The sequence below is a fragment of the Osmerus eperlanus genome, chromosome 15, assembly GCF_963692335.1.
Source record: "Osmerus eperlanus chromosome 15, fOsmEpe2.1, whole genome shotgun sequence".
Classification (NCBI taxonomy): Eukaryota; Metazoa; Chordata; class Actinopteri; order Osmeriformes; family Osmeridae; genus Osmerus; species Osmerus eperlanus.
In genome coordinates, this window is record NC_085032.1 from 5,350,686 (window position 1) to 5,365,069 (window position 14,384).

Here is a 14,384-nt window from a genome sequence, read left to right on the forward strand (position 1 = left end):
TGTTTGCTGTGTTTTTGGATGTTGTTTTTCTTGGTGAGTTTTTTTTTCTCATAGGAACCTTGTCAGTATTTAATGAATACATTTATATTCTACTCTATTCTGCTCTTTATTACTGTACGCTATGATATCCTTACCCCCTCCGAACACCTCTCCCCCTTTTTCACACAAACACACAAACACACACCAACGTGTCCCACGGCGATGCTAATGATGATGGTTGTTTACCTGTTTCCTGGCCAGACTAACGTGCAGGAGGGCTAATGGCCAATGAGCCGCCACCTCTGCTGTCTAACGAGCTCCATAATTAGCGCCTCAGCCTCCGCCCGCTGGCCGCGTCGCCAGGGCTACGCCGGGTCCATTACCCTGGCTGGACAGGAGCCGTCACGGGGCCGACAGGCGGTGTCAGAGATGCCCCGCGCTGCCACACACACACACCATCCGTTCCCAGTGTGCTGCGGGGATGTGTGTGTGTGTGTGTGTGTGAGCGAGCGAGAACTGGTGAGCGTGTGTAGTTCTGAATGGATGTCAATTGTTGGCAAGGCTCCAACGCCGCCTGCGATTGGACGTGAGCTAATCTCCCCCCCACCCCCCCGGTTGATCTCTGCGTCAGTGCTAGCTTCAGTCAGAAGACTGGAGAGATACGTTGCCACTTTACTGTCTGGGTCCTTATGCCCTGAAGAGCATGCCAGGTGTTGGTTTTTCTCATGATGGCAGGGCCCCCCCAAGACCCAGGCTAGCTGCTATGGATGCTAGATACCAGCCTTTGTAGCTCTGTTTGGTTGGAGTAGTTCCAAACACGCATCTCGGTGTCGGTATCCACCCGGGTTGTTTCTTAGCTCCCTCCACAGGAAATGGAGAACGCTTTTTGGCTTTCCGTCTCACTTTATCTCTACTTTCGCTCTCTCTCTCTCTCTCTCTCTCTCTCTCTCTCTCTCTCTCTCCTCTCTCTCTCTCTCTCTCTCTCTCTCTCTCTCTCTCTCTCTCTCTCTCTCTCTCTCTCTCTCTCTCTCTCTCTCTCTCTCTCTCTCTCTCTCTCTCTCTCTCTCTCTCTCTGTGTGCCATTCAATTTCTTTCTGCTCTTTCTTTCTCCTTCGCTCGCTCTCTTCTTTAATCTCCAGAGTCTAGAGGATGTGATCAGAGCTAGCCCGGGTTTCTCGGAGGCTACCGGCTCCACAGCCGGGGGCTCTGGAACATTCCAGAGAGCTTTATCTAACACGGGGCACAACGTCGGCTGCTTTCCGAAACCAACAAACCGAGGAATCCTGCGATAGGACAGATAGAAATCACGGTTTAGTCACCCAACTCCCCCGACCTCTTACCCCCTGCTGGGTTCAGCGAGGTCGTTCTACTCCTCCAGGCATAGCTTGAGTCATCTTCCGACTGTACAGAGTCACTCAGAACTCACTTGGGGTCTGCTTGAAGAACAGACAAAGTATGAGTCACCTGCAAAGTCTTTGAGCCCTGCTAGAATCAGTGCCATCGTACCAGACATTTTCTCCACCATCAAGGACTGAGATATGCCGGATGGTGTCTATGTGGAGATTAGTTTTGGTCCATACCGGGCGAGTGTACATGGGTTTTATCGCTACAGGTCAGCCACAGTGTGTTATACAGTGTGTAATATTTGCAAATAGTATTTGAACTCCGAGATCTAGTTTAGTATAAGTGTGTGTGTGTACGTTAGTGAGTGTGTACATGGTAAGTATAGTATATGTGTACAGTATAGTGTGCGGGTCTGTTTGTGTGTGTGTGCGCGCGTTGGTGTCTCAGATTGGCCATCTCTCTATCTACTCTGATAGAACAGCGCCGAGTCAGCAGGGCTGTTACTGCCGGGTCCTTAAATCGATTAAACTGCCCTCCAGAATGCCTGATTCAGTTTTATTCAACGGCTTCATATCTGCCAGACACTTGGAAACAGCATCCATTCAGGAAATTTGCAGTTACACAGATAAGCTTAAAAATCTCCCAAAAATGTTTATTTGTCTACTCTGTGATGAACATTCTGGAAACATTGACTTTCATAGTATTTTTTTTATTGAACCGCAGTAGCTAGCCACAGGGATAGATGGACCTCATAAACAGAACTTAAGGTCAGCCAACAGTGGTTTCTCCTTCCTGTTTTCTAGCATTACTTCCTGTTTTGTGCTCTTTATCTTCTCCCATGCACAGTCTCCCCAGGCTGACTCAAATACATGTCCCAATGGTGAGCAGGACACACCTTGTCAATCTCACAGTGGTATAGGAGAAAACATTCCAAATGTTTAGTTCCCAGAACACCATGCTGCCTGTCCGTCTCGAACTCAGTCAATGGGTGACCACAGGACCGTGGAACATTCCTATATCTCTCTCACCCCCTCCCCTCTCAGGGACCTGTCAGGGCAGTGGCTGCTGGGTGAAGGGTCACGGTGTGTCCGCGTCCCGTGGCGAGGTGCCGTCTTGATTAGCGCTTGTGACAGGCCAGTCGTGCCCGCCCCAGCACCCCTCCAGCCCGACATCACTCCCACGACACACTCACCCCCGAGCCACCCCTCCATGTATCCGTGTGTGTGTGGACAGTGTCCAGATTTAGATGAGTAAGGGGGATGGATGGAGCAATGTCTGGTGTTTGGACTAGTGAGGGGGGAGTGCTGGACACAGAAGTGGGGGCAGAGAGAGAGGAGAGGAGAGGGAGTCCCTCTGTGTGTGGGTCACAACATGAATCACAAACTTGGCAAGTGACGCATAGATTGGGACCGGGGGCTCTTGAAGAAAACGGGTAGGCTGGATTGAGACGCGAGGTGCGTCCGAGGGGGAGTATTGTATTGATGTGAAAATGGACTGGCTCTGAGGTGAACGTGTGTGTGTGTGTGTTGCTTGCTTGCATTGTATGATTGCACATGTGTGTCTTGTTTGTCAAGCCACTTGTCTTTGTGGGTATATTTGACATCCTTAGCTGTCCATAATTTCCTTATGGTGTGTGGGTGTGTGTGTTCCAGTGCCTGGCCGTGTGGGAGACCTTCCTGCTGTCTCAGAAGACTGATGGTCTCCAGGAAGGTGCTGAAGATGAAACCTCCTAACCCCCAGCTTGGACCCCCTCTACCTCATCTCCTCCACCCCCCCGCCGACCAGCATACAACTACGGATGTCCTGCTCTCCGCTCACCTTACACGCCCCTACTAAACTAAGCCCATCCACCCACAATGCACCTTTCCCTTACCTTCTACCCAAACACCAAAGACCATCCTACACTAAGGATTCCTTCAACCACATTCTGGTTTTAAAACCCACCACTGTTTTAATCTCATTGTTCTAATCTCTGCCCGTCTCATTTCATAGTTCCAGTAATTACTCTCTAGTCTGGTATGCATATGCACACACACCAAGGCTCTGACAAACTCACCCAAGCCGTAGGTTGATGATCTGGGGCAGATACTGTTTGAAAGTACTCCAAAATACTTGGGATGCACTTGATTTAATGTGCTGTGCTTGCGACAGTGGCGGAGTTGTCCCAAAAGTACAGTCCTCAAAGCACCTTTTCAGCTCATCTGGTTGTATTTGACTGATATGGTGATTGATTGATTTATAGCTTTGCTAATGAGGTGTTTGATATTTTCCTGTGTAATCATTTTACAATAACTCATAATAGTATTTTGATAATGGAAACCAAATGTTTTATACTTTATACATTTTTTCTCATTGTTATTGAACATGTATATCATTTGATCAGGTTTTTTAGATGTCGGTTTAATAAAGATGAATTCGTACATTGAACTTTAAAAAGCTGTGTGTCACTATACCGAAATACCCCGTTGTCAACTCAGCTTCTTCGCAATTGAGCTTCGGTTTTTATTACTATCCAGAAATGATGCCCTCTCTAAAACATTTTTCATGCAACCACAATCTGGGTTTTCAAAGTAGACCATTGTTGGTATTTGAAAGAATTCCATGTTATTGACCCATTTGAGAAAAGCTATAAATGACATTTTTGTGTTATTCTTTGTAGGAAGGGAGGGATATTTTTCTTTCTCTCACCACGGGTGTGAGGCAGAGAACGACAGTCGAGCTGCATGTTTCATAGTAAAGTAGGTTACCCTCTCGGCCCTAATCGCATTAAACATTAAAGAGCTCTCTTTAAATAACACATTGCCCTGAAATTACGGCCTTTATCAGGGTTTATTAAAAGCTCAAATAAACGAAGGAAGACCCACATGCATGTTAGCTAACGCTAACAACCGTCCATCTCCTTTGTCGCACTGAGCTATGGGCTTTCGTGTCCATTAAAACTGGGATCAGGCCATTGCGCAGTTATGCTGGTGCGTTTTTATCGGCATCTCCGCTCATTTCTCCTCTCTGGTCGATGCCTTTTGATGGTAGTTCTCTCGGCTGATGGTAGTAAATCCTGGAGGTGAGAGTAGATCCATTATTCAGGTGGTCTGAGAGAGTGATTTCTCGGTAGCTAGATGTTGGCCCATGTCCTCGGTGGCTACATCTTGGCCCTAGCCATGTGGAGATGAATATTCCAGTAGCCCAGATAGAGAACAAGCCAAGTGTAGCAGTAGGCCTATGGCAAACCCAAGACCAAGGAGAGGGCTGTGACTGCATGTACATTGTTTTGTATGTATTAATTTATGTATGTGGAATAATTATTAGAGAATTATTGAACGATGCATCTGGCTTCTTCTAACACACATGCCCACATCTTATTTTCAACCCAGACCTATAGAACGTGAAGAATAATAAGCGAATAGGGTAGGGGAGAGGGAAGTCTAAATGAGATGGAGACGACCTATATTCTACTGTCATTGTTTGGCTTCTTGAAATTGGCCTACGTTCTTAGTCACCGAGCTCTGAGTGATCCCTTTGGAAGGGAGTGACAAGTTGACCGTCACCAACTTCCTGGTTACCACTGTTCGTTGCGGTAATTGCTTTACTTTGCAGTAGCCTGTGTGAAATAATATTCAAGCCCTTCCAAGGGTCGTCGACCTTAATCTGCAGAACATTTTTATGTTCAGACTAGGCGGTGAGGTAGGTACAAGCATCGGGCATGCCAATAGCAGCAACCTATCCTAGTTTGACTTTAACATCATTAATTCGCGACTTAGCCTATAGGCTATGCCGCTGTGGAATATTAGTTTAACTGGATCATGTGTCACAAATACAACACAAAAATATTTCCACAAATTCGTCGGTTGACCTTATTTCTAGGAATGTAGGCTAAATCAGGAAATCAAATGTGACTGGTGGCCTTTCCGATGTAGAGCGTCAACTATCTCTACAGCTGGAAGTCAGTCCATGCTGTTACTGAATGTCAGATTTGGACTTTAAGTCATAACAATAGGGCTATGATATTCTGCTCGGCCCACGCTGGTGACCTAGGGCTGGGATCCGAGATTTGTCAGCGTGACGTGATAGGAAATAACGATTCGAGACCTCGAGATAAGCGCAGCTCTGATAATTGACATGGGCATCTCTTGACATCAACAGGGCAGTGATGCCCATGTCAATTATCAGAGCTGCGCTTATCTCGATACAAAGAAATTGATCAATAATTTGTTTCTACTCGGGTAATCGGTGCACTTTATTGTTGTTTGCTAATAACTGTTTTCGCAAGCTTTTAAATACACACTAGCATACAGGTTTGATCTTGTTTTTAACTATGTACAATCTTGTTTCACAGTGAAACAATACATGCTGTAGTTATTACTGCTCTCTTAAATTGTAGCCTACGTTAGCATTAAGTCCGACTCTTCAGAGTCGGACTTAATGCACTACTGTGTGTAGGCACAGCAGTCTGCAATACAAGATGGACATTATACCGAGGCCCTGCTTTGTACTTCAGGATTTAATCCAGCAACAGTATTGAGTGTTCTGTATGTTGTGTGTAAATGGACCATTAAAGGTTTTAGGATGATTGCAGTGCTGGTTATTAGATTGATGGAGCGTTATTGCTATCGCAAATCGTCGGTCCACACGGGTATCATAGTGATGGTAGTAGAGCATCCATCTTGTTGTTAATAACACGTGAGAGATGATGGCCCTGAATTATGTCTCTGTAGTGTTGGATTCACTGACAGGAAAGGAGTTGTGTAACGGAAGTTCACAGTTTTCAGGTTGTGTGTATGTGTGTGTTTGTGTCTGTGTTAAACTAGCATGGTGGCATTGTATTCAGTACATGGATAAGTGAGTAAGAGTGTGTGTGTGTGTGTGTGTGTGTGTGTGTGTGTGTGTGTGTGTGTGTGTGTGTGTGTGTGTGTGTGTGTGTGTGTGTGTGAGAGAGAGAGAGAGAGAGAGAGAGAGAGAGAGAGAGAGAGAGAGAGAGAGAGAGAGAGAGAGAGAGAGAGAGAGAGAGAGAGAGAGAGAGAGAGAGAGAGAGAGAGAGATAGATTAAAAAAGCTATCTGAAGTTGCCATATGTGGTGTGAAGGATAGACAACATAAATGAACCCTGTTCCTCTAAGGGCCACATCACTACCAGTAACATCCCTTGGCTTTCTAGGCTGATCCACAAACTGCTGGATGGACTTTTGACGAGAGTTTAAACCTGTAGAGAAGTTGCTGGATGTTGTGACTTCACAGCAACCGTGTCACCGAAGCATCATTCTCTGGTGGGTTTACTTTGTGAAAATGTGACCAGAGGAGTAGGATTTACCTGTCACTTTCAGCCTTACACAGTGATTTCCGTGTAAGTCGTGTGTAGGTGTGTGTGCTCACAAATAAGGAGCCATGTTTTTGATCGTGGCTCCTCACCTGTGAATACCTGTTCTCAGGGAAGATGAAAGGGGAGAGTGTGTGCTGTGCCTGGGAAGACTCAGCGACGGATAATGGCCTCAGCGGTAAGTAATCAAACCGATTCAGTTAGAGGTCCATTTACACGCACACGTACACTGAACTTTCTCTCCCAGAAACAGCATATTGGGTATGGACTTGTTTTTGATTACATATAGTTGCATGATACCTAGATGACTGAAAGAAAGCTGTATTGTGTCAAATGTGATTGTGTCATCCAGTCAACAGTGTGTGATGTGAATGCAACGTGTGTGTGTGTGTGCGCATGTCTTTTATGTGTGTCCGTGTGCACTTCATGTCTGTGTGTGTGTGTGTACTGTATGTGCTTGTGTGTGCGCGTGCATGTCTGCTTGTGTGCCTATGCGCATTTAGTGTCTGTGTGTGTGTACTATATGTGCTTGTGTGTGCGTGTCTGTGCATGCCAGTCTGTGGAAATGCCTGTGTTTAAGTGTTTGTTTATGTGTGTGTCCGTCTGTGTACCTTATGTGTTCTAACCCAGCCTCTGTGACATGAATGGTTGATGAGGGTAAGCAGGCATATGTTGACTGCTGTCCCAGCTGGAGCTGCACTTTAGCATGACTCACTGGGGACAGCAGGAGTGTGTGCAACACCCAGATGGAGTGTGTGGCACTGGGAGTGTGCATGCGTGGCCTACCTGTGTGTGTGAATGGGTGTGTGTGTGACGTGCGTGCGCGTGTGAGGTGTGCCTGGGTGTGTGTGCGTGTATGGCGTACGTGAGCGTGCGTGTGTGTGTACGACATGCCCGCGTGCGTGGTGTATCTTGAGCGTATGCATGGATTTGTGTGTTTGTGTTTTGCATGCCTGTGTGTGTCTGGGCCTTGCCACAGCGTGGCAGTCAGTAATTACACAGTGAGGGTTGGAGTTGCCGCTGGGTGAAATGATACACTGAGATCCGGGGCTTCATTGTGTGTGGTGCGGGGAAGACAGCCGCGGCAGTCATTCCCCACCCTCAGTCCACATCATGACCGGTATGGGGCCACACGACAGCCATGTGTGACAGGATACAATCAGCGGCATGCTATTTCCCTGAACCGTGAAAATCCTTGTGTAAGACCTCTCTGTTTTGTGCGTGAGATCATTTGTCTCCGTGTCCTCTCGTACGTTGAAGATAGGAGAGCTGAGAAGATCAGGACTCGGGTTGTCAAAGACGAAACCAGGTGGTCGTATCGTACGCCTCGTATGTGAGACTCCCTGGTCCCTTTCCTCAGTCTGGTATCTACAGCTCCCCCCCCCCTCTCTCCTCTTAAAGGACCCTGGACTGTAAAGCGCACCTAATATCCTGCCGGAGAAGTTCCCCATTCCCTCCGCCCAGCCATGGGGGAGCACTGTTCTGGAACAAGGCCCGTGGAGTAAGTCATCGATCAGCGTTTGGTGCTCCCTGGTCGGACAAGGCTGACAGTTATAGTCAGAGCCAGTGATTCATCATTGACCCAAATGCCACCAGGCCTGCACAGCAATGCTAATGGGGCTGATGTACCGCTGCTCTACCATGGAATAGCTTAACAAAGTAGTTTAGCACAGCGTTGTTTAGCATGGCATAGCTTAGCACAGCGTAGTTTAGCGTAGCATAGCTTAGCACAGTATAGTTTAGCACAGTATAGTTTAGCACGGAATAGTTTAGCATAGCATAGCTTAGCACAGTATAGTTTAGCACAGCATAGCAGTACCACAGTGAAGACTACCCTGGTCACTCAGGACAGGCCAGACCAGCCTCAACATGGTAGTGCATCCCAGCTCAACCCAGACTTTTTATTTATAAAATCATTTAAATCAAAGTTGCATGGGAACTTGCCTTAAACAATCATGTATTCAACATTATCGCTTGGACAGTGATGATTTCTTCGTATGGCTCAGAGTTACAATAACCCAACGTCTCATTAACTCTGTAATGACTGCCTTTTTCACTCGCAAATGCTCCACTTTATGGTCTAAGCCGGTGGGTATGTGATGAACTGATTTCACGGGGAGCGAGCGATACAGCACTCAGCCAGAGCTGAAAGCAGATTGAACTTGCTGTTAATGTCCTTATCAGCAAACACATCAGCGAGCCCTCTCTTTTGTCTTTCCTCTCTCACTCTCTTTCCCTCTCTCTCTATCTCTCACTCACTCACTCTCTCTTCTATTCCCAGATGAAGAGGACTTTCACAAGATTCAAAGGAACGGACTGGCAATCAATCAGACATGCCGATGTTTGGACGTGAGGAACATCATTGTGTCGCCTCATTTAATATCCGACCAGTGGCCCAATTGCCTCAGTGTTGGACCGAGGAGAGGTAAGGGAAGCGGGGGAGCGGTGGAATGGACGGGGAGAGAGAGCAGGAGGCTCCTTCCAGCTCTAGATATGTCCTCTCTCCAGAGTCCTCTCCCAGAAAGACCCCAAGGACATCTCCCCTCTGTCCCCCGCTGTGAAAGACTCGCAAGGATCAGCTCCGACTGTGCTCAAGCGCCTTCCCGGACGTCCCGCGATTCTACGCCTCCGAAGGGAAACGTTGCTCCAAGGCCCAAGCGTGTATCTGCAGACGTGAGCTCTGGGAAGAGGACGTTGCCCCTGATTCACTGGAGCCCATCCTCGTCATGGCTCCAGTCAGAAGAGGATGACCCAGTACCATGGAGGTGCAGGGCCCTGGGCAGCCGCACAACCCAGACCCGCCACCTCAGGACCGGGGACACAGAACAACAGAGCCGGGGGATGGATACAGTATAGCTCCACAGAATGCGGATGGACCCAAAACCGCAGAACGTGGTCCAGACTGAACCATGACTTGAAGCTCTTATCCAACCCACAGAGCCACCAGCAAAGACCACAGAGAAAAATGATCCCCACATTCACATCAACAACAAGGTGCTAGACTAGTGGCGGTGGTGTGTTTCGTGGTATGAAGGGTGCTGGCCATGTGGTCAGGTAGACAGGTCAAAGGGCATCAGGATTTCAGACTGGGCAAGGGTAACCAAGGTCTGGTGAGAAATGGAAAAATATGCAGGGCTCCTGCAACCAGTTGCTTTTGCATGCAGAAGCACCCCATTGTCGAGAAATTGCGGCTGCCGTTCGCAATAACACGAAAAGGAGCTGAGTAAAAGTGCAAATGAGCTATCGTGACCACTTTCTGGTCCATTTTGGCGCCTGCGATTGTGAATGTCTCATCTTGCCGTGATCACACTGGCAGACAGAGAGACAGGTCAGCTCGACTAAGTGTGCCTGTGTGTGTGTGCCTGCCATTTATCTCAACGATGCCTCCCGCTAGCGCTCGCTCACTCCCCCCATTCATCTCCTGACTGGAGAACGAACGTGCCGAGGTGTTCTTCGTGCAGCAGCAAGAGAAGATCTCCAGAGGAACATTTCAAAACAAGTAGTCATTTGCATAATGATTGCACTTTGAATGGCGTTGCGGAGGCTCCGTGCACAAAGGACAATATGAAGCCGTTCATTTGATGCCCGTTGCGTTGAACAATCCCCGAAGGCACCCCCCCCCCCCAAAAAAAAAAATATATAAATGAATACATGAAACAACAACACCAATCTTTTCAAGTTTATACAGGTGCTTTCAGCAGGAAACAGATTACAGGGACACCGCAACTATTTATAGGTACATCTTCACAGAGAATGGAGGAGCAATGAATAGAATCTCTGTTCTGTTCTGTCGTGTAATAGGCCTACGGATAGCGCTTCGGAATCTTCCGAAAACGAGGACACCCCTTTTGTCAGATACATAATTGATATCCATGGCAACAGCTTGGCTTGGATTGTATCAAGACTGTTACAAAGCGCACAATATTAGAAGACGTTCGCTCATGTGCGGTACACACTTGAGCTAAATGCTTGAAAACGCCTCAATGCAGTCCATACACAGAGTGCTCCCATGTGGTGTGACATTCTCAAGGAAAGGAACTGACAGTCACACCGGTTTTGAACGTTAGTAAAGGTGTCGTACAGGTGTGACAAAGCCAATTAACGCCAAACACGTCCCCCCGGGATTGGAGCTGTGGGGGGAATAACCTGAGTCATTGAGATACTAGTAGTCTGGCTGCTGCTAGGCTACCGGAAGAGTCTCTGACAGACTGTCATATCGCATCGTATATCGTATCACTGTGTGTCTGACCGAGATCTCGATCGTTTGCGACTCATCCCCAGGTGGAGGAAGACTCAGATGTCATGTCCTTACCCCCCCTCTTTCAATGAGGTGCACTTGATAGAGCCACAGGGGACAGAGGGTTTTCATTGCCACTTGATTTGTGGGGGAAACCTCTTCAGAACCACTCTACTCCACTTGTTTCCAACGGTGCCAATCTACCCCCCCCTCCCCACACACACACACCTGCCTCCAGATCGTGAGAGACAGGCCTCATCTGCTGGGCTCCATCTTGTCAGACAGGTTGTTTGTTTGTCCGTCCCCTATAGCACGACTCTGCTCAGTCACTCGCTGCCTCCCTGTTTCTCACAGCCTCTCCATGATGGGTGCATTTCCTGGCAAACATTTCGAAGCATATGATTGGTTCTGAGTGCATGTTTTCACCAATCATATGTCTGTGACTCTGTGAAGGATAATGCACAGGCACCTGCAGTATGTCATGCATTAACCACAACAAAGGTGCATCACGATAAAGACACGCAAAACAAAGATACGACTGGATTCTTCTTATTTTTATTATTCAAAGACTGAAAATGTCATTTTCTCTACAGTGTAAAAGGTCACAGAAAGAAGAAAGAACGAGAACATGGTAGAAAAAAACTCAGAAGCAGAAACTACAGTACCATCCAAAATGATTCACTAATGCAATAACACTCACACCAAAAGAATTGCATCCTAATCTTTTTCTCGCCTGTAAAACTTTAACAAGTTCTGAAAGACAACTGGTATGAAATACGTGTACATACCACCATCTGTTAATAATAATGACAAGAATAGGGTTGAATATTGACACTATTCACAAAACACAGTATAAAAACATAATTATGAGTAGGCTACCAAACAATAAGTGAAACAATGTGATCAAGAATGACAAGAAGCAATTATTGAAATTAACATTTAACATGTAAACATTTTGTGAATAGGGGGACACACACAGCGCACAGCCATAAGAAAATAGACAGCAATGTCTGACGAAAGGATATCAACTCACTGTGTGTACACATATTTTACAGATACTTTTCTTCTTTTTTTTCCTCAGTTCATATGAATATAATACTGGAACAGATATGTCTTGCAATGCACATTTGGAGCTAATTTTACAAATCCTGAATATCGTGGATGCAGAATACTGATGTTTCTAAGGAGCAGTTGTAGCTTTACGGTTCAGCCATTTTTTGTTAGCGGCAATTCATATTTCTACCTGTTCTTATTTAAGTACTGCCATTCTTCAGTTTCAATGGAGGGGCCGTGACGATTATTTTAAGTGCTTTTAGTGATTTTTACAAAAATATAGATTTGAGGGGAGAAAACTGCATTTGGATGGTCTGTTTTTATAAACTCCGGGGACAGAAAATTATAAGTTATTGCTACTCAAGAGAAGGTTTTCACAAAGGCGTTAATAACTTGATCAATGATAAGAAGCCAGATGATATGACACTGATCACTCTACACTGCTCCTTCTGTGCATATTTCTTTTTTTCTCTCTCTCTCTCTGGGGAATAAACCTGTGATGTGGAGACACATACTGTAACATTGAGCCTCATCTTCTCTTCTAAAAACCACCAGACATAAAGAAAACTTTCAACCAAAAGATTTCACAGCCCCAATAACATTGAACTCTGAGACACCGTCACACTGCAGTCGATAGAGGCATCTCAGAATATCCTACGGATACATGAATCTCAATACTGGCCTGTGAGTCAGGGAGACAGTCTTCCGCCTGGGATTTCTGCCACACAAGTCAAATCATATTCAAATGAACAGTACTCTGTTACCGACAATGGGTTACAGCCACAGTCAGCTCTATTTCCCCGAATTAAAAGGTAAAAATGTGTCTATCGAGACTTTCTTATCCTATCTATCAAAGAAGAAGAGGACAGAAACAATATCAAATGTTTCTTTTTTCCACGAGCGCGTGTCATGGGAAGCATTCACTCCTGGCCCCGGTGTCTATTTTCCACAACGCGACTGTGAAAGACCTGCTGAACAAACACCATATTTACATCTCGAGCCACAGTTATTACCCACGGGTCATCTGAAGACAGATATAGAGAGGGGGAATGGGAAATACAGTTGGGGAGAGGGAAACAGGAGGAAGGTATAGAGAGACAGAGAGAGACAGAGAGAGAGAGAGAGACAGAGAGAGAGAGAGAGAGAGAGAGAGAGAGAGAGAGAGAGAGAGAGATGGTGATTGTCTTGTGCAGCTTATCCACCCTTCACGGATTGGTGACTGTGGCAGACGGACACACATAGCAGGAGGATATTGGGTTCAATTGGCTGGCTCAAGGCTTTAGCTCGCACACACATGCAACTAAACCCTCCTGGACCCCAATACAAGAATAGCATCAATCTGTCAATCTAGGAGTTAAATGGCGTCTACCTGAATATGGTTACGTTACCCTTTTTAATGTACCTGAATATATAAATTCAGCATTAATACAAAGTACATCACAAACAATAAAATGCACTTTCTTTCCCAGTTGTTTGGATGATTCTAGTTAAAAGGACATACAATGTACAATTTATAAAGTGAAACATAACATAAAGCAGAATAACTAAGATTGGTAACACTTTAGATTTAGGTGATTGTAATAAATGTTAGTTAATAGGTAATAATGCCTTAGTAAGTTAGTAAGTCTTCTTAACACATATTAATGTTGATAAGCATTTTATAGGGACCTTATTAACGATTAACATTTCCCATCTCTTGATTACCCTAACCCTCACTAATATTATTAACACATATAATCTTAACTCATGTTAATAAGCATCTTACAAGGGCATCATTATCTATAAACTAACCCTTAAAACAAGCACTTGGATCTAAAGTGTTACCCATAGTTTTAACCAATAAGGAGTTGGGATCTCTTTTTCCAGCCAATGCCTTCTCTTCTTTACAACATGTCTGTTGGTGTGTGCTAAACATCAGTACTTAACATTTCAAGCTTCTTTTTTTTGTAGACATAAATTCAATAACATCAGGTCGGAAAAAGAAGTGCTGTAAAACCCAGGAAGTGCAAGCCTTTGTCCCCAAGCGGACAGGAAGTGGTTTTCTATAGGACAGCAGCCGTGGGGAGGGACACAGGAACTGGACGGACGAGCAACACGGACGAGACAGATAGACGGACGGGATGAGCTAGCGTTCGACTCTCTCTACCGCGACTGGACCGTGAAGAGCGTCGATGTCCAATGGGTCTGCCACACAGCCGACTCAAGGTCATGTGACGTCAGCGAAGGCGATGTGGTTCTACAGAGAAGAGGAGACAAAAAGGAAATCAGACAACTGGCAGTGAAACAATCTTTTAGGTGACGTTCCAACTGTATGATCTACAAATGCTTCAACTTCCAAACCAACTGTCAACATTTTCAAATTTAACTCGAAAGTAGTTTAGCAAAATGGTTACGGTTAGTTGACGGCGAGTCAGTTAGCAATATTGATCAATTGTTTGTGTTGGTTAAGCATTTGTAGGTC

At 45.8% G+C, this 14,384-nt stretch overlaps 2 protein-coding genes and 1 long non-coding RNA gene across 4 annotated transcripts in view; 2 read left to right on the plus strand and 1 right to left on the minus strand.

Moving 5' to 3' along the window:
- The window catches only part of snx7 (sorting nexin 7), a 13,314-nt gene extending 9,540 nt beyond the window's left edge, over nucleotides 1–3,774 (plus strand). Inside the window, exon 10 of one of the 2 annotated variants that reach the window (XM_062479519.1) lies at nucleotides 2,976–3,774. In XM_062479519.1, coding sequence (XP_062335503.1) covers nucleotides 2,976–3,056 — 81 coding nt within the window. In that variant the 3' untranslated portion in view covers nucleotides 3,057–3,774. The remainder of the gene's footprint in view (nucleotides 1–2,975) is intronic. The other variant, XM_062479520.1, reaches the window with a different exon arrangement.
- A 1,003-nt stretch (nucleotides 3,775–4,777) lies between these two features.
- Nucleotides 4,778–10,271, plus strand: LOC134034954 (uncharacterized). The gene is made up of 4 exons (XR_009932289.1): nucleotides 4,778–5,004; nucleotides 6,475–6,583; nucleotides 6,746–6,811; nucleotides 8,915–10,271. It is a non-coding gene; the product is annotated as an uncharacterized LOC134034954 (long non-coding RNA).
- A 1,132-nt stretch (nucleotides 10,272–11,403) lies between these two features.
- Nucleotides 11,404–14,384, minus strand: part of plppr5b (phospholipid phosphatase related 5b) — a 29,978-nt gene continuing 26,997 nt past the window's right edge. The window contains 1 exon segment of the mRNA XM_062479687.1: nucleotides 11,404–14,159. Coding sequence (XP_062335671.1) covers nucleotides 14,140–14,159 — 20 coding nt within the window. The 3' untranslated portion in view covers nucleotides 11,404–14,139.